Source organism: Primulina eburnea, chromosome 18, assembly GCF_022965805.1.
Source record: "Primulina eburnea isolate SZY01 chromosome 18, ASM2296580v1, whole genome shotgun sequence".
In the NCBI taxonomy this organism is placed as follows: domain Eukaryota; kingdom Viridiplantae; phylum Streptophyta; class Magnoliopsida; order Lamiales; family Gesneriaceae; genus Primulina; species Primulina eburnea.
Window position 1 is genome coordinate 17,763,385 of NC_133118.1, and position 27,263 is coordinate 17,790,647.

Consider the following 27,263-nt stretch of genomic DNA (forward strand, 5'->3'; position numbering starts at 1 on the left):
AAGAATAAACACGCCATATTCTTGATAACAAATAATATATATACATATCACATGCAACACTCAAAATACTTTTACTAAAAATAACATTTTCTTAATCATGGATAAACTTAAACATATGCATATCATCATCAACATATTCATATTCATCATAAACATATACATATTACTTTCGTTGAATTCAGATCGCTGATTGTGACTTTAGTATTCGTATTGAGGTCGATGGATCCATCTACATGTAATCATAGTACTGGGAGGCGGGGCCATAAACGATACTGTCACCCATCAACTGAGCCTTGGCCTTACGTATTAACATATCATCGTCTTCGTATTAGTCACAATCCCTTCACATCCTTCAACATTTCATATTTCCATCACTTTATAAAATCATGCATATTAATATCAATTTTTTCTTTAAAACCAAGCATGCAACATATCTTTTAGTGTAAAAATTATATCATAAAAATCCATAAACATTTTAACATATAAAACAGCATTCAGAGCACTGCCACGACGTTTAATATTTTCTGGGTGTAAAATGACTGTTTTACCCCTAGACGTAAAATTCCTTGAATTTGACTTTTTCTTACTTTCATTGACCCTAGACCATCCCAAATAATTATTTAAGCTTAAATTAAATTTACCACAATTTTATTTAGCTTAAATTCTAGGCTTTCTAATTATCCTTTAATTATTAATTCAATTAGTGTTTATTTCCCGAATTAATTCAAACTTTAATTTAAAATTCCCAAATTCAAAACTTTGACTTTTTATATTTAATTAGCCCTCGTGAACCATGATTCGAACTCCGTTGAACTACATTTCAAACCCTTAGCCATTAAACCCTAACTTTCAAACCCTATACTAACCCCTCGTGCCAACTCATGATTTCCACCAGCCGCACCCGAACCACCTCGAGCCATATTCGGACCAGACCTCCCCTGGACCCTCATGAACCCTCTGGACCACTAGGACTTGACACTAGCCCAAAACGAAGCCAACCCTAACAGAAGCATGCTGCGGCTGAGCCTCCTACATGCACTAGGACTCTTGCAACTCGCCTAGGACTCTAACAACCGAGCCAGCCCTGAGCCGAGACCCTTGTGCACCCTCTCAGGACCCTAGATACCTAGCCTAGCCCAACCCTAAGCCCCTGGCCGAGCCACAAACTCCCTTGCGCAACAGCTGAACCCGCGCGCTCACTCTCGGGTGGAGTCCTAGCTTGCTGAGACTTCTCCCCTGCCCTGGTGCTCGAGTACTAGAGTGGCTAGGACTCCTCTCCTGACCCAACCATGACCCTAGGCCAATCCTGGTCGAGCCAAAGCTAAGCCATGCATGGTTTAACCCATAACCCGATCACCTTGCCCTAAAACATGCATATTGGTTCCAGCTTGTTCGTTTCTCGTTGCATCGATTTAAATGCATCATGGGACTCTTTAAATCATGTATAAACAACCATTAAACCTTCCCTAATCATGGCAGCCCCTTCATATAAGTAAACAACAATTTTTTTTTTTATCAAAAACCATGCTTTACATTTCATGTTTTGCAAAAAAACGAAAATAAAAAAAAAAAAGATAGTTTTTTTTCCATGCAAGTAATGATCAAATACATATTAGGGAGTGATAGATGAGAAAATGAAAGAAATATGACATGCTTTTGCGTATTTAACGCACGAATTTCGTCGACGATGCGAAGAACGATGACGAACGAGGACCCTTGCTTGAAGCTTGAAAGGGCCGATGCTAATCCTTGAAAATTAATGTGTGTGTGCCGTGTATTTGGTGCAAGGAGTCTTGTGTGATGAGGAGAGGTGGGCATGTAATTTATATAAATAAAGGGTGGGGTTTTTGGGCTTAATTTATGATAAAATCATTAGGGTGAAAGCTTGAGGCCATTAGTAAACTATGCTAGGCCCAATAAGCCAAATAGTGCATTTAAACTTTATTTCTCTTAGAATTGGTATTTTTGTTGAAAATCGAATACCGATAAAAATCACGTCCCAGCGAATAAAATACCTCAAAACTCTTTATTTTCAAAAATAACAAAAATCATCAACCTTATTCTAAATAATTAAAAACAACTATTTAATAAAAACATTTTTCATTTTTTATTCATCGGTCCAGTTCCTCGATCGCATCTCGAATGACTTTTAAAGATATAGTTTTATGCATTTTAAATTTGTAAACATTCACACTATATTTAATTCATGCAGTTAAAACAATTTATTCAAAATACATAAGAAATTTAATAAATTACATGAATGTGGTTCACGCGGACCTTAAAATTTTCGGGACTTTACACATAGCTTTCAGGCTATACTTTGAGCTTAAAACACAAACACCCAGTGTTGTATTATTCGATCTTGTAGAGATCAGTTATGCTAAGAAGTTACACATCAGTTGAGTACTGATAAATTGTATTGATACTAAGAGTTTTAGTCTTGGCAATGTTAAGTTCAAACTGAAGTGAGTTTGTATAAATCTTTGTATATATCAAGATGTTTTAGTGAATATCCTATCTTCGAGATAGAAGGTGTGACATAGGAGTGTTTAAAATTTCCGAACATCCACAAATCTTGTGTTTTTCCTTATCAGTCTTATTATATCTGTCCTTGAGTTATTTCCGCATTTTATAAGTTAACTGATTGACACTGACAACAAGATTCTTGAATTCAGTTTATCACTAATTAACTGATTCATTATTCGAAAAAGTTGTGAAAATTGTTGAGTGTTTATTCAACCTCGTTCTAAACATTTTTTCACTCCCAACCAATCTCAACACCGACCATAAAAACTTAAAACATATCGACCGACATGGTTACACAAGATAAGAAAAAAATCATCGAGTTTCAGAAAACGTGTTATCCATTGCATTCAATTTGAAATCTCCGGCTACACTTGGTCTTACTTTATTTATTACATAATAAACTGATTATTTCTTTTTTTTAAAATACATATAAAATAAACTGATTTTTAATTACGTGTTTGTTTGACATGTGATCAATAAAAAGAAGAGAAAATTCTTATTAATTCAGAAGCATAAAATGTAGCATTAAGAGTTGTCTTCTCTTTTGTTAAAGTACTTATTGAATCGAACGGTAGTCATTTTCGCACCAGAACTGCGAATATCTGAGCACCAATCTCACTTCCTGATTTATCCAGCATGTCATAAAGCTCTGATTTCTGCTGAATGGTCCTTTTAAAGAGTTCTTCAGATGTTTTCCTTCCAAAATGTTTGAGAAAAGTTCCTTCCATCGCAGCTCGAAGGTGTATTATCGCACCCTCACGGTCCAAAGATGCTTCGAGTTCTGTTCTGGTGTTCCTTAGCTCCATTTTCCCAACGCTGAAACACCCATTTTTATCAACGATTTTCGACATTTGTTTGACTGAAGGATATACGTGAGGGATGTTGAATGAGTCCACTTCATCTTGTTTTATCAGTCCCTGTAAAGAAAAAATAAATTAAATGATGTCCTAACTAAGGTTAATACCAAAGTTACCACCCGTGAAATCACGAGACTACTAAAAATATACAATTTAAAAAAAAGTATCTATTAACTCTTGGTTTTTTTCAAATCTCGAAGACTCATAATATATACGTCCTCGACTGTTTGTGTTTTCAGGGTTATGTGCGCTCAAAAGAAACAAAAGGGATTAATAGTCAAGTTGAGTGTCACCAATCACGTTATTTCACATGGATAGTTTATGTAATTAACCCATAACTAAATTGCAAACGTAAGTCGATAGCGTGAGATATTTATAAAAATATTGAATGTCTGGTAGTCGTGATAATAAGTTTTTCTTGTAATATATATATATGAGCATCCATGCATTTAACTCTAATTTGGCTGACAAACAGTTTATTTTTGTAATTAAAACAGTTGGTGCATAGGTGTTATCATTGTTAGAGTAGATGCCCTGCAAGCCAACGGTTGGCTAGGGAATTTATTGACTCAAGTGAAATAAACAATATTTATTTTAATATAAATTAACTTTTAATGGTTTCGTAATACTTTATTGTTGGATCCGGTTTTCTACACGCCCAAACGCAGCGGAAGATTTAAAATTTTTATTTTATTTTGAAAAACAAAATAATATTGCTTTGGACGTTCGTATGATTTAACAAATTAAACATGCATAGGATGTTAGAAATTATACTTTTGTGAATTAATCACGTGGACACCAACCGATCCGGTATTACAGATCCGGCTCTTGATGATTCCCTACGAACTTTCTTCAATAATCTCCTTGTTTGATCCTCCTATCAAGTCCACGACTAGATTGCTTGATCCTCTTCTAATTTGCACTAGAAAAGTAGAAGAGATTTTACGTAGGAGAGAAAAATTGAGAGACGGCTCAAACCCTAACCATAAATCAAGGTGGCCGAATTTTTCACTTTTGGAATGGAGGCTCACGTGAGGTTTTGAGATAGTGGGGCTAGGGTTTTGTGGGGACCCGTACGCTAATCAATTTCTTAATCATAATTGGGACTAATTAATCAATTAAAACAGTGTCTAATTTTTTTTTTTAAAATGCGGAACGTAGTGAAATCAAACCATATATACATATCAGTATATATATAAAATACAAATCCTGTATCACAAACATTTATTCAAACTAGGGTTTAAACTAAAGTCAAGTGTTTAACCCTACTTCTAGTCCAAGTCCGGTGCCACCACTCTAATCACGATCTAGCTCTTCATCTCCTCGACCCTGAACCTGTCCCACCTGTTGTCAAGTACACATACAGACAAGACAACAGCCGGATATACCGGTGAGAATATAATCCCCAGTATAAATCAATGAAACATGCAATCATATAAACAATATAAAGCATGTAATCAGGTAACATGAATATGTATCATACTCCGAAACATAAACAAGAATCTACAATACTCGTAGCTACATCATTTAAGACTAGACTCAATCCTAGTCTAGGGATCCCGGTTTCCGGATGTGGTATTCCTATATCGAATTCCGTAAAGAAGGGAACCATAATCTCTATTACTCGATATAACCAGTGCCCCGGTATTCCTATATCGAATTCCGTAATAGAAGAATTCCAACCCCTTTACTCGATATAACCAAATATGGTGTTCCTATATCGAATTCCGTAATGGATTCCATTACTCGATATAACCATACATCCAGTGTCCTGACCTAACCGTCATGGACTGTAGCTCTATCGCTAGCGTCCTATCTTGTGACATCGTGCAATGTGCCGTGGCGATACCACCACTATCCGGCACGGTGTGTCACAAGACAGTTCGACTAATACCTGTTGTCTAAATATCAAGAGAACAAGTATATTAATCAAATAAATGCAAATATCAATGCACTAAAGTAAAGTATGTGATTTAGGGAAACCCAAGTCCAAACCGACTCAAGTCCATCTCCCAATACCACATTGACTTATACCTTTCGTTGCAGTCTCGGTTTCCTGCTCAGTCGAAGTCCTGGATTCACAATTTGTCTGGTAATGACAATATGAATAATCTTATGTCAATATACCACTCGAATCAATAACAATCTGCTAATTCTTGATTTAATTCAAAATCAACGGCATAACGGTACAATCTCCATGCTCCGTCAATACCCAATCACCAGATAACAGTTACAATCCATAACTCATATCCAATACAATCTATAATCAATCCATAATTCAAATCTGTCCGGTATCAACTGATTATTATCAGAAAATCATAACAATTCCATAATCAGTCTATTTCTTAATCTGACTTCGATTCTATGATGTCTACTATGTCAAGAACCACATATATGAGTTCCATTGAATTCTGACAATAGCATAATTTCAAAGCATGACAAAACGTGGCAAAACTTACGTCAAAGTGTAGCCTACGTCGATAGGATAACAGTACCGAAGTCGGATTACAATTTGGACGGGCGGATATTGCACGGTTGAAGTTTGAATTGCAAAGAATCAACAATTCCCTCAGTTTTCGGTTTCCTTTTCTTTATTCTTCTGAGGAACGATTGTATATATATATATATTGCATGCATGTATTACACGACGTGGCCCTTTCCTTTACCGAACACGTCTCTCGCTCGGGCGGACATAAGTTTCCGCCCGGGCGAGTAACTCTCGGCCCTCGCAATTCAAGCAGTCTCGCTCGGGCGAGCACAAACTTCCGCCCGAGCGAGTAACTCTCGGCCCTCTTTCAGAATTCCGTCTCGCTCGAGCGGACAAAAACTTCCGCCCGGGCGAGACACTTTCGGCCCACCTCTTGGCTCTTCCTATTTCTTGGTCCGGGTTATAATCGTGTCCACTAATAATCAATAATCTCAGATTAACATGATACAAAATCTTGGGCATTACATTTCTCCCCCCCTAAGATACGATTTCGTCCTCGAAATCACAAACTGTCAATCGTATTAATAAGGAGTATATACAAAACTGTATACGAAATTACATCAGTGAAATAATGCTGGGAATTCCTGTCTCATATCAGATTCAGTCTCCCACGTGGCTTCTTCAACACCATGACGAGTCCATTGAACTTTCACCAATGGAATCATTTTCGTTCTGAGCTGTTTTTCTTTACGATCGATAATCCGGATCGGCTTCTCGACATAACTCAGATTTTCATCCAGTTCTGCCTCGTCTGGTTGAATCACGTGTGAATCATCAGGGAGATATTTCCGCAGCATTGATACATGAAAGACATCATGTATTCCAGATAATGAAGGCGGTAAGGCAAGTCGATAGGCACGATCTCCTATTTTCTCAAGGATCTCATAAGGACCTACATATCTTGGAGACAGTTTTCCTTTCTTGCCAAATCTGACAACTCCTCTGAAAGGCGAAATTTTCAGGAATACTCGGTCTCCTGCCTCAAATACCAACGGTCGTCGTCGAAGGTTGGCATATTTGGCTTGTCTGTCCTGAGCTGCCTTCATTTTTTTCTGAATTAGCTTCACTTTCTCAGTCATATCTCTGATCATATCCGGTCCAGTCTCAGGAACTTCAGAGATATCATCCCAATATAATGGGGATCTGCATTTCTTTCCGTACAACGCTTCGAATGGAGCCATCTCAATACTCATCTGATAGCTGTTGTTGTACGAAAATTCACAAAGTGGCAATGCATCTTGCCAATTAGCGCTAAAATCCAGCACTACAGCTCTCAGCATATCTTCCAATGTCTGGATCGTCCGCTCTGACTGTCCATCGGTCTGTGGATGATATGCGGTACTCAGATGTAACTTCGTACCAAGAGCTTGCTGCAAACTCTGCCAGAAGTGCGAAGTAAACCGAGGATCACGGTCTGAAACAATCGACTTTGGCACTCCGTGCAATCTAACCACTTCTTTGACATAGATCTCGGCCATCTGATCATATCTATAGGTCATTTTGTATGGAATGAAACATGCAGATTTGGTCAATCGATCAATCACGACCCAAATCGCATCACAACCTCGGGAGGATCTCGGCAACTGTGTCACAAAATCCATGGAAATGTGATCCCATTTCCATTCAGGAATGGACAAACTCTGTAACAATCCTCCTGGTTTCTTCCTCTCAGCTTTCACCTGTTGGCAATTCAGACACTTGGCTACAAATTCCGTCACATCAGATTTCATTTGTTTCCACCAATACTGTGTCTTTAAATCATTATACATTTTCCTGCCACCAGGATGAATGCTAAAACGACTGTTGTGCGCTTCTGTCAATATTCGCTGTCTCAAATCTGAAGCATTTGGCACAACAATACGATTATTCACATACAAAACACCATTTCGAACCTGGTATTCCGATTGATGTCCAGTTCTGACCATCGCAATCGAATTCTGTACATTCTGATCAACTTTCTGAGCTTCTTTAATTTTCAAAAGTAGCTCTGGTTCAGCTCGAATTGCATATAATCTTAGAGGCTGATAATCTATTTCAAAAGCTAATCCAGACATACAGCAGTCTTCTATCAAATTCGAGACACCTATCGTCGATAAGGATAGTGCACATACCTTTCGACTCAGTGCATCAGCTGCTGCATTGGACTTCCCGGGATAATATTTGATTTCACAATCAAAGTCTTTCAATAAATCTAGCCATCTCCGCTGTCTCATATTCAACTCTGATTGCGAAAACAGATATTTCAAGCTTTTATGATCAGAATAAATCTCAAATTTCTCACCATATAGATAATGTCGCCATATTTTCAGTGCAAAGACTATGGCTGCCAATTCAAGATCATGAATTGGATATCGAGATTCATGGGGTTTCAGCTGTCTCGAGGCATAAGCAATCACATGCCCCCGCTGCATCAGTATACATCCCAGTCCTCTATGAGATGCATCACAATAAACCACAAAATCACCAGTACCTGAAGGAATCGTCAACACAGGTGCACTGGTTAATCTTTTCTTTAACTCCAGAAAACTGGTCTCACATTCCTCAGACCAATTAAATGGAGCATTCTTTTGGGTTAACTGCGTAATCGGTTTGGCAATACTCGAAAAATCTTTAATAAATCGGCGATAATATCCTGCCAAACCCATAAAACTGCGAATTTCTGGCACAGATGTAGGTCTCGGCCAACTAATCACGGCTTCAACCTTACTGGGATCAACTGCAATACCATCTCCGGATATAATATGACCCAGAAATATCACCTGTTTCAGCCAAAACTCGCATTTCGACAGTTTAGCATACAGTTTCTCTGCCCTCAGAATTCTCAATACAGTCCTCAGATGATTAGCATGTTCAATCATATTCTTTGAATAAATCAATATATCATCAATGAATATGATCACAAAATCATCTAAGTATTTCTGAAAGACGCGGTTCATCAACCCCATAAATACCGCCGGTGCATTCGTCAAACCAAAAGGCATGACAATAAATTCATAGTGTCCATACCTGGTTCTAAATGCTGTCTTTGAGATATTAGAATCCCTGACTCTCAGTTGATGGTACCCAGATCTCAAGTCGATCTTGGAATACACAGATGAACCCTGCAACTGATCAAACAGATCATCAATACGAGGCAATGGATATTTATTCTTTACCGTTGCCTTGTTCAGTTGCCTATAGTCGATACAAAGTCTCATCGACCCGTCCTTCTTTCTCACGAACAGTACTGGAGCACCCCAAGGAGATACACTCGGTCTGATATATCCCTTGGCCAGTAAATCCTCCAATTGTTCTTTCAACTCTTTCAACTCGATTGGTGCCATCCTGTAAGGAGCTCTCGAAATCGGAACTGTTCCTGGCATCAACTCAATGCTGAAGACTATCTCTCGAATCGGAGGCAATCCAGGAATCTCATCTGGAAAGACATCAGCAAACTCACACACCACTGGCAAATCCGCCAATGATGGACTCTTCTTCAGTAAATCAACTGAATATACCAGGAATCCATCCGCTCCTTTCTACAATAATCGTGTCATATTCATTGCAGATATCAAAGGAATTCGAGCTCGAGAACCCTTACCATAAAATTTCCACTCCTCAGCCCTCTCAGGTCTGAATCGAACAATCTTGTGGAAACAATCGACTGTAGCTCGGTACTTGGTCAACATATCGATACCGATAATGCAATCAAAATCAGATAAACCAAGCACAATACAGTCTAGCTCAATCGTATGTCCATCGTACTGCAGTATACAATGTTTCACAGATTTCACTGATATCAAACCTGTTCCTAACGGGGAAGACACAGACACTACTGCAGACAATGACTCAATTGGTAATGCACGACTCAATGCAAACCTCTCAGAAATAAAAGTATGCGATGCACCAGTATCAATCAATACATATGCAGGATAACCAGAAATAAAACAGTTACCTGCCACAACATCATCAGGTGCATCCTGTGCCTGCTCCTCAGTCAAAGCAAACAATCGGGCATGCTGTCTAGGAGGCTGGCTCGCGGTCTGGCCCCCTCCTGGCCTCTGCTGTGACAGAGTAGACGGTACTGGCGGAAAAGTATGCACGGCAGACGGTCGTCTACCTGCCTAAGCCACTGATCCAGATGACTCAGCTGCCTGCGATCCCTGGGCACCTCGCTGTGGACACACTCGGGCAAAGTGTCCCTGCTGTCTACAGATACGACAGCTGCCCACTACTCCTCGGCACTGATCTGTGGAATGCCTCCCTCCACAAGTACCACAGTACGGTCCTGCATAGCTCTGGCTCTGACCGGTCTGTCTAGAGCCACTCGAACTGGACGAGGTAGTCCCTGATTTCTTGAATTGCTTTCCTCTAACCTTCAAGAAATCCTTCTTCCCGGTACTACTGCTGCTGCCACCTTCAAATCGAGGAGGTGGTTGTTGTCCCGGTGCTGGAAGCACAAACGAAGCCTCTTTCTGCCTCATCAGGCCTGCCTCGGCTCCCTTGGCTCTATTCAGGGCATCGGTGAAGTTGTTGGGCCGCCCAGTATTCACCAGAGTAAAAATCTCAGGATTTAGGCCATTTATGAACTGGTCCGCAACGGCCTCATCATGTTCAGCTACGTGGGGAGCGAATCGGAGCAACGTAGAAAACTTAGCCACATAATCCTCAATGTTTAACTGGCCTTGTTTCAGGTTCGCAAATTCGGCTCCCTTGTCTTTCCTATAAGATACTGGAAAGAACCGTAGATAAAATTCAGATTTGAACACATTCCAGGTAATGGCCGTACCTCGCTGTTCCAATGCCCTTTTTGTCGTGATCCACCAGTGTTTAGCAACGTCATGCAACTGGTGTATTATCAATTTCGCCCTCTTTTCCTCCGTATACTCCAAAGAGTCAAACAGTGATTCAATGTCGTCCAACCAACTTTCACAATCCACAGAGTTCTCCGTTCCTTTCAAAGTCGGTGGATGAAAGGACTGAAACCTTTTCAGCAATTTCTCCATCGCTGTAGGTGTCACATCCATGGGAGGATTCGAGGTACTCCCTTGTTCTGGCATTCTCCTCGGAGGCATATCTGATAACCAAAAGGGTTAGCAGTTCCAACAATAATCCTTGTTTCAAGCCTCCCTGGATCATCTTACAGCTGATCCACTCCAATAATACACAATACCATATCAATAGCAGATAAGTCAGGTAACATGTATTAAAGCAGTAAACATGCTAGCAATCAAAAGCAAGGAAAGAAAATCTCATTCTACCCCGCTCACTAGCTCCTATCTCAATCTCAAGGATCTATCGCTCTGATACCACCTGTTGTGGGGACCCGGACGCTAATCAAGTTCTTAATCATAATTGGGACTAATTAATCAATTAAAACAGGGTCTAAATTTTTTTTTTAAAATGCGGAACGTAGTGAAATCAAACCATATATACATATCAGTATATATATAAAATACAAATCCTGTATCACAAACATTTATTCAAACTAGGGTTTAAACTAAAGTCAAGTGTTTAACCCTACTTCTAGTCCAAGTCCGGTGCCACCACTCTAATCACGATCTAGCTCTTCATCTCCTCGACCCTGAACCTGTCCCACCTGTTGTCAAGTACACATACAGACAAGACAACAGTCGGATATACCGGTGAGAATATAATCCCCAGTATAAATCAATGAAACATGCAATCATATAAACAATATAAAGCATGTAATCAGGTAACATGAATATGTATCATACTCCGAAACATAAACAAGAATCTACAATACTCGTAGCTACATCATTTAAGACTAGACTCAATCCTAGTCTAGGGATCCCGGTTTCCGGATGTGGTATTCCTATATCGAATTCCGTAAAGAAGGGAACCATAATCTCTATTACTCGATATAACCAGTGCCCCGGTATTCCTATATCGAATTCCGTAATAGAAGAATTCCAACCCCTTTACTCGATATAACCAAATATGGTGTTCCTATATCGAATTCCGTAATGGATTCCATTACTCGATATAACCATACATCCAGTGTCCTGACCTAACCGTCATGGACTGTAGCTCTATCGCTAGCGTCCTATCTTGTGACATCGTGCAATGTGCCGTGGCGATACCACCACTATCCGGCACGGTGTGTCACAAGACAGTTCGACTAATACCTGTTGTCTAAATATCAAGAGAACAAGTATATTAATCAAATAAATGCAAATATCAATGCACTAAAGTAAAGTATGTGATTTAGGGAAACCCAAGTCCAAACCGACTCAAGTCCATCTCCCAATACCACATTGACTTATACCTTTCGTTGCAGTCTCGGTTTCCTGCTCAGTCGAAGTCCTGGATTCACAATTTGTCTGGTAATGACAATATGAATAATCTTATGTCAATATACCACTCGAATCAATAACAATCTGCTAATTCTTGATTTAATTCAAAATCAACGGCATAACGGTACAATCTCCATACTCCGTCAATACCCAATCACCAGATAACAGTTACAATTCATAACTCATATCCAATACAATCTATAATCAATCCGTAATTCAAATATGTCCGGTATCAACTGATTATTATCAGAAAATCATAACAATTCCATAATCAGTCTATTTCTTAATCTGACTTCGATTCTATGATGTCTACTATGTCAAGAACAACATATATGAGTTCCATTCAATTCTGACAATAGCATAATTTCAAAGCATGACAAAACGTGGCAAAACTTACGTCAAAGTGTAGCCTACGTCGATAGGATAACAGTACCGAAGTCGGATTACAATTTGGACGGGCGGATATTGCACGGTTGAAGTTTGAATTGCAAAGAATCAACAATTCCCTCAGTTTTCGGTTTCCTTTTCTTTATTCTTCTGAGGAACGATTGTATATATATATATTGCATGCATGTATTACACGACGTGGCCCTTTCCTTTACCGAACACGTCTCTCGCTCGGGCGGACATAAGTTTCCGCCCGGGCGAGTAACTCTCGGCCCTCGCAATTCAAGCAGTCTCGCTCGGGCGAGCACAAACTTCCGCCCGAGCGAGTAACTCTCGGCCCTCTTTCAGAATTCCGTCTCGCTCGAGCGGACAAAAACTTCCGCCCGGGCGAGACACTTTCGGCCCACCTCTTGGCTCTTCCTATTTCTTGGTCCGGGTTATAATCGTGTCCACTAATAATCAATAATCTCAGATTAACATGATACAAAATCTTGGGCATTACAGGTTTTGTCTTTATATGTATTATTTATAATTAATTAAACCCTAATTACATAATTAACATTAATGGGTTTGATTTAATTAATTGAGCTAGTCCAACTAGTTTAATTAATTTAATCAAAGCCCATTAAAACTTTAATTATTTATTATGTTGGACTTGTACTCCTACAAGCCCATTAAACATAATACCCACCATATTTAATTTATTAATTAATCAACTCAACTTTTGAGCTTAATAAATTAAATACAGTATAAATTCAACATTTGAATTTATTATTTAAATTATAAATTCAACTCTTTGAATTTTTATCACCTCCAAAATTTAATATTTAATAAACCCAACATTTGAGTTTAATAAATTAAATTATCACATTTTATAAATTCAACTACTTGAACTTATTCTCTCAAAATTTATTTATCATAAATTCAACTCCTTGAATTTACTATATAATATAAATTCAACTTCTTGAATTTATTCTCTCTACGGGAACAAACAATCAAGTACTTGTGTGACCCTCAATGGTTCAATAATACAGCTAGCCGTGGGTTCACAACTCCTTGTGATTCAGAATAACATTTATTCTTATTCGGGCTTACCCTAGTTAGCCCCATTCTATTCATCAACACCTTGATCAAGAATGTCAGAACTCATTTCTGATTGCACCCATCGGATCATGATAGGAGCGTCTAGTAGCATCGCCCCATGATCCCCTAGGTATCACTGATAGTGCCTGCAAGAACCAGTCGATTATGATTAACGTACAGTACGGTCCCTTCATCTCATATATCCCGATCGAATCTGCAACCATTGGTTCATCGAGGGTTGCATATTAATTCGATAACTATGTGTTACATATAATAGTGGCATCGCGTGTACTATTGGAGAACTCCTTCTCCAACGTACATCTCATACTCTGGCCAGAGATTCCATGCACTATTATTACATCAGATCACATAGGATATCCACACCCGTAGGTGAGCGGTGAATCCCCGACTACAATGCACTGGCTCCTATATGTGTCGCGACTGTACCCAACCTCGCCACCTGATGACTCTCCTGGAGCCGGTAAACGAGTCAAAGCACAGCCCTAGCATATAGAGCCTCAGAGTTGTCTCGGGTCATAAGGACTAATGGTATACAATCATAACCACGGACTTATCCTCTCGATGTATGAGAACCACTTGGAAAGTCCGAGGGAGGGTTGTTCGGTATAATCATCATATGACTACCCATCTGCATGTTTGGACATCTCTATGCCCTTACTAAGAAACGCAGTACACAACATCACAGATGCTAGTCTCGAGCTCAAGCGACCTTTATCCATGTTTTAGGCGGCTGAATCGACTAGGAACGAATTTAGATCATACAGTATTTACAAACGAGTTTCAACATCGAATTACGATTCATTTGTATTAAAGTATAATCAAGGTCTTTATCTATGTTTGATAACATGGGTATACAGATAAAGAAATAACAAACCATGAAATAATGAATTATATTAAAATAAAGATTGTTTATTACACTTGAGTCAATAAAATCCCTAGTCAACAGTTGACTTGTAGGGCATCTACTCTAACAATCTCCCACTTGCCCTAGAGCCAACTACCCATAAACTTTAATCCCATTGCTTCGCGATGCTTCTCAAACAATGGTCCTGGCAAGGGCTTCGTAAGTGGATCGGCAACGTTATCTGCAGAGGGGACTCTTTCGACTGATATGTCTCCCCTTCCCACAATCTCCCGGATGATGTGGAATTTCCTCAGTACATGTTTGGATCGCTGATGAGACCTTGGTTCCTTTGCTTGCGCAACGGCACCAGTGTTGTCGCAGTACACCGGGACTGGATCAACTCCATTAGGAATAACGCCCAACTCTTGGACAAAATTCCTCATCCAAACTGCCTCTTTCGCTGCAGCAGATGCAGCAATGTACTCAGCTTCAGTGGTGGAATCCGCAACGGTGTCTTGCTTGGAACTTTTCCAAGAGACAGCCGCACCATTAAGCATGAATACAAAACCAGAGGTCGATTTCGAATCATCTACATCACATTGGAAGCTAGAATCAGTATAGCCTTCCAATTTTAATTCTCCACCCCCATAGACCATGAACAAGTTCTTAGTCCTTCTCAAGTACTTAAGAATATCTTTCACGGCCTTCCAATGCATTGGACCAGGGTTCGCCTGATATCTGCTTGTAACACTCAAAGCGTAAGCAACATCAGGACGTGTCGATATCATACCATACATGATACTACCAATGGCTGACGCATATGGAATACGTGTCATCATCTCTATCTCTTCATCAGTTCTGGGACACATAGCTTTAGATAGAGTAATACCATGACACATTGGTAAGTATCCTCTCTTGGACTCTTCCATAGAGAATCGTTTTATAATGGTGTCGATATATGTGGCTTGGGTGAGCCCCAACATCCTTTTTGATCTATCTCTATAGATTTGTATTCCCAATACATAGGATGCTTCACCCATGTCCTTCATGGAGAATTTACTGGCTAACCATACTTTAGTTGATTGCAGTAATCCTATATCATTCCCAATGAGCAGGATATCATCAACATAAAGTACCAGGAATGTCACTGCACTCCCACTAACTTTCTTGTACACACATGGTTCCTCAGGATTCTTAGCATAACCAAACTCTTTGATAGTGCTGTCAAATCTTAGGTTCCAACTCCTTGATGCCTGCTTGAGACCATATATTGATCTCTGAAGTTTGCATACCTTATGCTCACTTCCTACTGATGTGTATCCCTCAGGTTGAGACATATAAATTTCTTCTTTGATGTCTCCATTGAGGAATGCAGTCTTTACATCCATTTGCCATATCTCATAGTCATACCATGCTTCTATGGCTAGTAGTATTCTAATGGACTTAAACATAGCTACTGGTGAAAAAGTTTCCTCATAGTCAATTCCTTGCCTTTGAGTATAACCTTTTGCAACCAGTCTTGCTTTGAAGGTCACTACCTTCCCATCCGCCCCAAGCTTTCTTTTGTAGATCCATTTGCATCCTATGGGAACGATTCCCTCAGGTGGATCCACTAATGTCCAGACTTGGTTTGAATACATAGAGTCCATTTCTGACTGCATGGCTTCAAGCCATTTGGTTGAATCAGTATCAGATAATGCTTCTTTGAAGTTCATTGGATCACATCCAACACAAGACTCATCATGGTCTTGTTCATGAAGAAGCGTATATCTTGCAGGTGGTCTAATAACCTTATCAGACCTTCTAGAAGCTTGTACTTCAACTACTGGTTCTTGGGAAATGGGTTCAACTTCTATAGTTGATGGAGTATCTTGAATTTCTTCAAGTTCTATCATCTTGCCTTTTCTATCTAATAGAAATTCCTTTTCCAAAAAGGTGGCATTTCTTGAAACAAACACTTTTGCTTCATTTGGATGATAGAAATAATATCCAACAGAATTTTTTGGATATCCTGCAAAGTAGCACAAAATGGATCTACTATCCAATTTGTCTCCCACTGTCTGCTTCACATAAGCAGGACATCCCCATATTCTCAAGTAAGAATACTTGGGAGGTTTCCCCATCCATATCTCATATGGTGTTTTATCCACTGCTTTAGTATGGACATTATTCAACAACATTGCCGCAGTTTCAAGCGCAAAACCCCAAAACATTGTAGGCAATTCAGTGAATCCCATCATAGATCGAACCATGTCCATCAATATTCGATTACGACGTTCAGAAACACCATTCAATTGTGGTGTTGCTGGTGGAGTCCACTGTGAGAGAATCCCATTCTCTTTTAGATAACCCAAAAATTCAGCACTCAAGTATTCTCCACCTCGATCAGATCGAAGTGCCTTAATACTTCTTTCTAGCTGATTTTCTACTTCAGATCTGAACTCTTTGAACCTTTCAAATGCTTCAGATTTGTGTTTCATCAAATAAACATACCCATACCTCGAATGGTCATCAGTAAAGGTAATGAAGTAGGAATGCCCAAATTTTGTGCTAACACTTAGCGGGCCACAAACGTCTGTATGGATCAAATCCAATAGACCATGTGCACGTTCTACTTTTCCATTGAATGGAGTCTTAGTCATTTTTCCTTTTAGACAGGACTCACAAGTAGGTAGAGAATTTATGTCTGACAAGTCAAACATGCCTTCTCCCACTAGCTTGTGCATCCTTCTTTGAGAAATATGACCTAGTCTAGCGTGCCACATTTGTGCGGGATTTGGATTTTCTATTTTTCTTTTGTTTGTTGTTGTTTTCGTATGCGCTTGGACATTGTTTAAAGGAATCTCTTTCAATTTTAAGTTATAGAGATCATTTGTTAATTCTCCAGTTCCAATCAAACATTCATTCTTGTATAAATTGCAAACACCTTTAGCAAAAACACAAGAATAACCATCCCTATCAAGCATAGAAATAGAAATAATGTTTTTAACCAATTCAGGAACAAATAAAACATCTCTCAAAAATAACTTAAAATTATTGTCCAAAATTAAAGTAATGTCTCCAATGGCAGTAGCAGCAACCCTTGCTCCATTTCCTAGTCTTAGAAAGGTCTCACCATCTCTAAGCCTCTTGCTTCTTCCCATCACCTGCAAATCATTGCATAGATGAGAACCACATCCGGTATCCAATACCCAAGAAGAGGAATTAATAGAAACATTAACTTCAATATAAAACATACCATGGCCAGAACGCTTCTGGGCAAGATACTCCGCGCAATTACGCCTCCAGTGTCCAGGCTTGTTGCAGTGGAAACAGATTTGTTCTGACTTGTCAGGCTTTGTGGGCCTCGGATTAGGTTTCTTGTATGGTTTTTTGTTAGGCTTGTTCTTCTTTGGAGGGGCAGAACGCTTCTTGCCTTTGTATGGGGCTCCCTTTTTCGTGCAGGACGAAGAACCCACTAGAAAAACAGGCTTATCCTTTTTGATTGTGGCCTCATAACTAGTAAGCATATTGACCAACTCTTCAAGGGTGGCCTCAAGCTTATTCATATTAAAGTTAACCACAAATCCATCGAACGAAGAGGGCAGAGACAGCAAGAGAATATCAGTCGAGAGCTCACTAGGGATAACCAAGTCGAGTCCCACCAACTTCTCGATGAGCCCAATCATCCTAACACCATGCTCATGGACCGAAGCCCCATCTCGCAAGCGTGTAGTCATGAGTTCTTTAACAACAGCATATCTCTCTGAACGAGTTTGTACAGCATACAATTCTTTCAGATGGAAGTGAATGTCAGCAGCATTCACAGCCTCCTCGAACCGCTTCTGCAGTTCATTCGACATAGAAGCCAACATGTAGCTCTTAGCTTGAATGTCATGGTCCCACCATTTTTCAAGCTCAGCCAATTTAGTCGGAGTGACATTTGAAGGTGCTTCCTTCGGTGGCTTCTTATCAAGCACATACAGAATCTTTTCCGAGTTCAGAACAATCTTTAAATTTCGAAACCAGTCATGATAGTTAGGGCCAGTCAATTTGTTTTGATCGAGAATGATTGAAAGCGGGTTACGAGTAGACATCGTATATATACTGAAAATGAAAACAGATAAATGTTACTGATAATTTTAAAATAATTCTAAGATATAAAATATGGATTTCATTTTATAAATTACCCTCCCACTATTTTGACATTTCCACCACCCTCTGATGAAAAAGGGAAATCGTATTTCCTTAGTAGGCATGTAGAGTCCAATTAGCCAATTATAATCCCGAATAATATCAGCCAATTATAATTTCTAAAAGGTAGAGTCCAATTGCATCCCTATGCAACCTCCGCGTGTTTTGCCTCACGTTTAATAAGGACCCAATAATATGACGCCGTTTATTTTCACATGTCAAACCAACCCATCAATATTGAATTGTAGTGGACGGTCGCCATGAGTTCCCCCAATAATATGAGCCGAAGTCATGGGAGTTCCACTCAATTCACATCATATGTCCGGTGGAAGTCACAGCTTTCCGGCGTACAGGCCTCCCCAATAATATGAGCCAGACACTGTCCGCGGGTAGCGATCAACATGCAACCACGGTTGATGGAAGGCAAGGAAAAATTAAACTCTTTTAATTTTTACTTTTTCGGTTTGATATAAATTTTGAATCTTATTCAAAATGAGGGATTTTAATTTCAAAAATTGTCTCATCATTTAAATTAAAAAACGCGTGCCACGAGTTTGTATGTTTGCCGGATTCATGCAACTATATTATTTAATAATATACATACATGCATACTACTATATATCACATATATCATAATATGACATTCAACAATAAATAAGGATGATCGATCGCCAACACTATTAGATCCATGTGAGCCATACATGGATCCAGGTCCAAACCTAGGTGAATGCAGGGATGTAAATGCAACTTATTACAAAAGCTTCCAATATTTTACATGTCTTCATCTTGATCATCGGGCCCACCATCTTCCAGTCTTGATCTCCCACTATTTCTAATTATTACATTTGAATAGCCATGTCACATAAGGGATACATCTCATGGGGGTGGGAACGGGCCATAAACCAGGCCCACTTTAATAATATCAAATATTATAAAATTGAATAAAAACAGTAAAATATCCTAAAATACACCTAACACATTGGTCAAGGCTCTCGATCATCCTTCATGCATTTAATATCAAATATTAACATCAATTTAATCAAACAATTTAATTAATTGATCAATCATATATCTAATAATTATATCACTAACCACCACAATTATTAAAGAATTTAATAAATTAAATAAACTCCTTTATTTAATTTCCAATTAAATCAATAATAATTGATTTCTTATAAAAACTCATTTTACCATAAATAATTAAAATCATATTCTAATTATTTATTTTACAAGAAAATTATTAATTTCTCAAAATTAATTTTCCAAAATAAAAATTGAAACAATTTTCAAAAATATCAATTTTACCCAAAATTTTGAAAAATCAGAAAATTGCACCATGGGCCCAAACAATTCAAGCCCACCAATCAGAACGCTTCCCGAGACGATCCCGGGCAGTCGCCCTCGCTGCCCGCCCGCTGCCCGAACGTTTCGGGCAGTGGCAGCAACATGTGTGCGCGCAACGCTGCGCGCAGCGTGCGGACGCTCCGCACGCTGCGCCGCGTTGTGCGCCGCGCAGGGCGGCGCACAGCGTGCGGACGTTCCGCACGCAGCGCCGCTCCGCGCGCGCACGCCGCGCGCGCGCGCTGCTCGCTTCTGCGCACAGGGCGCTGCGCGCGCAGCCCTGCTCGCGGTCTACCCGGAACAGTTCCGGGCAGATCGCGAAAAAAAAAAAATTTTTTTTTTGTTTTTCGAAAAAAAATATTTTTATGGTGCATCGATTTTTCTGAAAATTTTCTTGTGTGGTTAGAAATAAATTATTCAATATAATTTAAATCATACGATTCAGAAAACCTGGCTCTGATACCACTGTTGGATCCGGTTTTCTACACGCCCAAACGCAGCGGAAGATTTAAAATTTTTATTTTATTTTGAAAAAAAAATAATATGGCTTTGGACGTTCGTATGATTTAACAAATTAAACATGCATAGGATGTTAGAAATTATACCTTTGTGAATTAATCACGTGGACACCAACCGATCCGGTATTACAGATCCGGCTCTTGATGATTCCCTACGAACTTTCTTCAATAATCTCCTTGTTTGATCCTCCTATCAAGTCCACGACTAGATTGCTTGATCCTCTTCTAATTTGCACTAGAAAAGTAGAAAAGATTTTACGTAGGAGAGAAAAATTGAGAGACGGCTCAAACCCTAACCATAAATCAAGGTGGCCGAATTTTTCACTTTTGGAATGGAGGCTCACGTGAGGTTTTGAGATAGTGGGGCTAGGGTTTTGTCTTTATATGTATTATTTATAATTAATTAAACCCTAATTACATAATTAACATTAATGGGTTTGATTTAATTAATTGAGCTAGTCCAACTAGTTTAATTAATTTAATCAAAGCCCATTAAAACTTTAATTATTTATTATGTTGGACTTGTACTCCTACAAGCCCATTAAACATAATACCCACCATATTTAATTTATTAATTAATCAACTCAACTTTTGAGCTTAATAAATTAAATACAGTATAAATTCAACATTTGAATTTATTATTTAAATTATAAATTCAACTCTTTGAATTTTTATCACCTCCAAAATTTAATATTTAATAACCCAACATTTGAGTTTAATAAATTAAATTATCACATTTTATAAATTCAACTACTTGAACTTATTCTCTCAAAATTTATTTATCATAAATTCAACTCCTTGAATTTACTATATAATATAAATTCAACTTCTTGAATTTATTCTCTCTACGGGAACAAACAATCCAGTACTTGTGTGACCCTCAATGGTTCAGGGATACAGCTAGCCGTGGGTTCACAACTCCTTGTGATTCAGAATAACATTTATTCTTATTCGGGCTTACCCTAGTTAGCCCCATTCTATTCATCAACACCTTGATCAAGAATGTCAGAACTCATTTCTGATTGCACCCATCGGATCATGGTAGGAGCGTCTAGTAGCATCGCCCCATGATCCCCTAGGTATCACTGATAGTGCCTGCAAGAACCAGTCGATTATGATTAACGTACAGTACGGTCCCTTCATCTCATATATCCCGATCGAATCTGCAACCATTGGTTCATCGAGGGTTGCATATTAATTCGATAACTATGTGTTACATATAATAGTGGCATCGCGTGTACTATTGGAGAACTCCTTCTCCAACGTACATCTCATACTCTGGCCAGAGATTCCATGCACTATTATTACATCAGATCACATAGGATATCCACACCCTTAGGTGAGCGGTGAATCCCCGACTACAATGCACTGGCTCCTATATGTGTCGCGACTGTACCCAACCTCGCCACCTGATGACTCTCCTGGAGCCGGTAAACGAGTCAAAGCACAGCCCTAGCATATAGAGCCTCAGAGTTGTCTCGGGTCATAAGGACTAATGGTATACAATCATAACCACGGACTTATCCTCTCGATGTATGAGAACCACTTGGAAAGTCCGAGGGAGGGTTGTTCGGTATAATCATCATATGACTACCCATCTGCATGTTTGGACATCTCTATGCCCTTACTAAGAAACGCAGTACACAACATCACAGATGCTAGTCTCGAGCTCAAGCGACCTTTATCCATGTTTTAGGCGGCTGAATCGACTAGGAACGAATTTAGATCATACAGTATTTACAAACGAGTTTCAACATCGAATTACGATTCATTTGTATTAAAGTATAATCAAGGTCTTTATCTATGTTTGATAACATGGGTATACAGATAAAGAAATAACAAACCATGAAATAATGAATTATATTAAAATAAAGATTGTTTATTACACTTGAGTCAATAAAATCCCTAGTCAACAGTTGACTTGTAGGGCATCTACTCTAACATTTATCTGTATACCCATGCAAGCAGCATAGATAAAGTCCTTGATTATGCTTTAATACAAATGAATCGTAATTCGATGTTGAAACTCATTTGTAAACACTGCATATTCTAAATTTGTTCCTAGTCGATTCAGCCGCCTAAAACATGGATAAAGGTCGCTTGAGCTCGAGACTAGCATCTGTGATGTTGTGTACTGCGTTCTTGGTAAGGGCATAGAGATGTCCAAACATACAGATGGGTAGTCATATGATGATTATACCGAACAACCCTCCCTCGGACTTTCCAAGTGATTATCACTCATCGAGAGGATAATTCCGTGGTTATGATTGTACATCATTAGTCCTTACGACCCGGGACAACACTGAGGCTCTATATGCTAGGGCTGTGCTTTGACTCGTTTACCGGCTCCAGGAGAGTCATCAGTTGGCGAGGTTGGGTACAGTTGCGACACATATAGGAGCCAGTGCATTGTAGTCGGGGATTCACCGCTCACCTACGGGTGTGGATATCCTATGTGATCTAATGAAATAATAGTGCATGGAATCTCTGGCCAGAGTATGAGATGTACATTGGAGAAGGAGTTCTCCAAATAGTACACGCGATGCCACTATTATAGTTATCACATAGTTATTGAATTAATATGCAACCCTCGATGAACCAATGGTTGCAGACTCGATCGGGATATTTGAGATGAAGGGACCGTACTGTACGCTAATCATAATCGACTGGTTCTTGCAGGCACTATCAGTGATACCTAGGGGATCATGGGGCGATGCTACTAGACGCTCTTACCATGATCCGATGGGTGCAATCAGAAATGAGTTCTGACATTCTTGATCAAAGTGTTGATGAAAAGAATGTGGCTAACTAGGGTAAGCCCGAATAAAGGATTATGTCCTGAATCACAAAGAGTTGTGAACCCACGGCTAGCTGTATCCCTGAACCATTGAGGGTCACACAAGTACTGGATCGTTTGTTCCCGTTGAGAGAATAAATTCAAGGAGTTGAATTTTTATTATGATATAGTAAATTCAAGGAGTTGAATTTATGATAATTAAATTTTGAGAAAATATAGTAAATTCAAGAAGTTGAATTTATGAAATTTGGAGAGAATAAATTCAAGGAGTTGAATTTATAAAATTTGTGAATTTAATTTATTAAACTCAAATGTTGGGTTTATTAAATATTAAATTTTGGAGGTGATAAATTCAAGGAGTTGAATTTATAATTTAAATATTAAATTCAAATGTTGAATTTATAATGATTTAATTAATTAAGCTCAAGAGTTGAGTTGATTAATTAATAAATTAAATATGGTGGATAATATGTTAAATGGGCTTGTAGGAGTACAAGTCCAACATAATAAATAATTAAAGTTTTAATGGACATTGATTAAATTAATTGAATTAGTTGGACTAGCCCAATTAATTAAATCAAGTCCATTAATGTTAATTATGTATTAGGTCATGAGATTATTATATAAAAGAGTTTGACCTAAAATAACCTAGCCTCCACCCATTCTTCCATGGTGATTCACGTGAATGACAATTCAAATTCCTCCAAAATAGTTTTTCCATTTTTTAAGAAAAGAGATTTGGGTCTCTCTCAAATTTTAAAAATCTCAAACGAAAAACTTCTTCCAATTTTCTAGTGCAAGTTAGAAGAGGAACAAATCTTCTGGTCGTGGACCTGATTAGAAGAATTGAAGAAAGTTCGTAGGGATTTTCATCAAGAGCTATCTCCGCTAAATCCGGGATAGTTGGAGCCGTGTGATTAATTCACCAAAGGTATAAACTCTAACGCCCTATGAATGTTTTGTTAAAACCATACGAGCGTCCAAATATATTTTGATTGTCAAAATAAAATAAAAATTTTAAAACTTCCGCTACGTTTGGGCTCGTAGAAAAACCGGATCCAACAGTGGTATCAGAGCCAGGTTTTTTTCTAAATCGTATGGTTTTGATATTGAATAATTTATTTCTAACCACACAAGAAAATTTTTCAGAAAATTTAGCACCATAAAATTTTATTTTTTCCAGATTTTCGAAATTAAAAAAAAATATTTTAATCTGCCCGGAACTGTTCCGGGCAGTCCGTGCGCGCAGGGCCGCTCACGGCAGCGCGCGCAGGCGCCGGACGCCAGCGCGAAGCGCGCTAGCGCAGGCGCCGGACGGCTGCGCGCACTGCACTAGCGCAAGCGTCCGACGCCTGCGCGCGCGTCGGCGCGCCTGTGCGCGTTCTGCGCGCACAGGGCCGTCGCCGCTGCCCGAAACGTTCGGGCAGCGGGGCGGGCGGCGCGGGCGGCTGCCCGGGAGCGTCTCGGGTAGCACGCCGAATAATGGGCTTGAATTGTTTGGGCCTAGGGTGCGATTTTCGGATTTTTCAAATTTTTGGGTAAATTGATATTTTTGAAAATTGGTTCAATTTTTATTTTGGAAAATTAATAATTTTCTTGTGAAATAAATAATTAGAATATGATTTTAATTATTTATGGTAAAAATGAGTTTTTACAAGAAATCAATTATTATTGATTTAATTGGAAATTAAATAAAGGAGTTTATTTAATTTATTAAAACTTTAATAATTGTGGTGGTTAGTGATAAAATTATTAGATATATGATTTATCAATTAATTAAATTGTTTAATTAAATTGATGTTAATATTTGATATTAAATGCATGAAGGATGATCGAGAGCCTTGACCAATGTGTTATGTGTATGTTAGGATATTTTACTGTTTTTATTCATTTTTATAATATTTGATATTATTAAAGTGGACCTGGTTTATGGCCCGTTCCACCCCCATGAGATGTATCACTTATGTGCCATGGCTATTCAAATGTAATAATTAGAAATAGTGGGAGGTCAAGACTGGAAGATGGTGGGCCCGATGATCAAGATGAAGACATGTAAATTATTGGAAGCTCTTGTAATAATTGCATTTGCATCCCTGCATTCACCTAGGTTGGACCTGGATCCATGTATGGCTCACATGGATCTAATAGTGTTGGCGATCGATCATCCTTATTTATTGTTGAATGTCATATTATGATATATATGCGATATATAGTAGTATGCATGTATGTATATTATTAGATAATATAGTTGCATGAATCCGGCAAACATACAAACTCGTGGCACGTGATTTTTAAATTAAATTGATGAGACAATTTAAAAATTAAAATCCCTCATTTTGAATATGATTCAAAATTTATATCAAACCGAATAAGTAAAAATTAAAAGAGTTTAATTTTTCCTTGCCTTCCATCAACCGTGGTTGCATGTTGATCGCTACCCGCGGACAGTGTCTGGCTCATATTATTGGGGAGGCCTGTACGCCGGAAAGCTGTGACTTCCACCGGACATATGATGTGAATTGAGTGGAACTCCCATGACTTCGGCTCATATTATTGGGGGAACTCATGGCGACCGTCTACTACAATTCAATATTGATGGGTCGGTTTGACACGCGAAAATAAACGGCGTCATATTATTGGGTCCTTATTAAACGTGAGGCAAAACACGCGGAGGTTGCATAGGGATGCAATTGGATTCTACCTTTTAGAAATTAGAATTGGCTGATATTATTCGGGATTATAATTGGCTAATTGGACTCTACGTGCCCACTAAAGAAATACGATTTCTCTTTTTCATCAGAGGGTGGTGGAAATGTCAAAATAGTGGGAGGGAGATTTATAAAATAAAAATCCATATTTTATATCTTAAAATTATTTTAAAATAATCAGCAACCATTATTCTGTTTCCGTATCAGTATATTTTCGATTTCGTCACGTAATACATTTCTGTTATTAACTAGCTAACCGAATCTAATTTTCAAGACTGGTTGGGAAATTGTTCTGAATTCGGAGAAAATGACATACACAATAATGTCAGTCTTGTTGAACTGACAAAGCATGCAAGATGGTATGACCATAGTGTGCAAGCTAAAGTGTGATGTGCTCGCTTCTATGTCAAATGAACTGTATGGACAGTTTGAGGATATGTTGAATGTTGCTGACATTCGAATAAACATGCAAGAGTTGCATGGTACATGAAACTCGTACAGTGATGCACACCAATTTCAAGGAGCTCATGACTACACATATGCAAGATGGAGCTTTGGCCCATGAGCATAGTGTACGTATGACTGGGCTTATTGAGAATGTGGTGGGCCTGGAATATGTGATTCCTAACGAGTTACTAGGAAACATGAATATGTTATCTTTCTCTTCCTCATTTGACGGGGTTATGGTGAACTTCAAGTTTAATAAGATATTTGATAGCCTTGAAGAGCTAGTCAATATGCTTATGACTTATGAGATCACCATAAAATAAGAAAAATTGTTGTTTTTATGGGCCTCTCGTCAGACGAAAATGGCCAACAAGATAAGGGAAAGAAATGTTCTGCCCCTCACAAGAAAAACAATCCCAATAAGAAGCAAACTCTGAAAGACATTTAAAAGGCCTACAAAGCCCGATAAGTTAGAACATATTTATTTCATTGCAAGAAGTCCGGACATAAGAAATTATATGCGCCAGAAATGTCTTGGAAATGATAAGTGAATGTCGAAGTAAACATTATTTCAACAACAAACAAAAGAAAGTTAGATGATCCAAATCCTACACAAATATGGCACGCTAGACTAGATCATATTTCCCAAAGAAGGATGCACAAGCTAGTGGGAGAAAGAATGTTTGACTTGTCAGACATAAATTCTCTACCTACTTGTAAGTCCTGTCCAAAAGGAAAATTGACCGAGATTCCATTCGATGGAAGCATGGAACGTGC

At 38.7% G+C, this 27,263-nt stretch overlaps 1 protein-coding gene across 1 annotated transcript in view; it reads right to left on the reverse strand.

Annotated features, from left to right (window-relative positions):
* Positions 1–3,059: 3,059 nt before the first annotated feature.
* Positions 3,060–27,263, reverse strand: part of LOC140819991 (loganic acid O-methyltransferase-like) — a 29,639-nt gene continuing 5,435 nt past the window's right edge. The window contains exon 3 of the mRNA XM_073180283.1: positions 3,060–3,443. Coding sequence (XP_073036384.1) covers positions 3,102–3,443 — 342 coding nt within the window. The 3' untranslated portion in view covers positions 3,060–3,101. The remainder of the gene's footprint in view (positions 3,444–27,263) is intronic.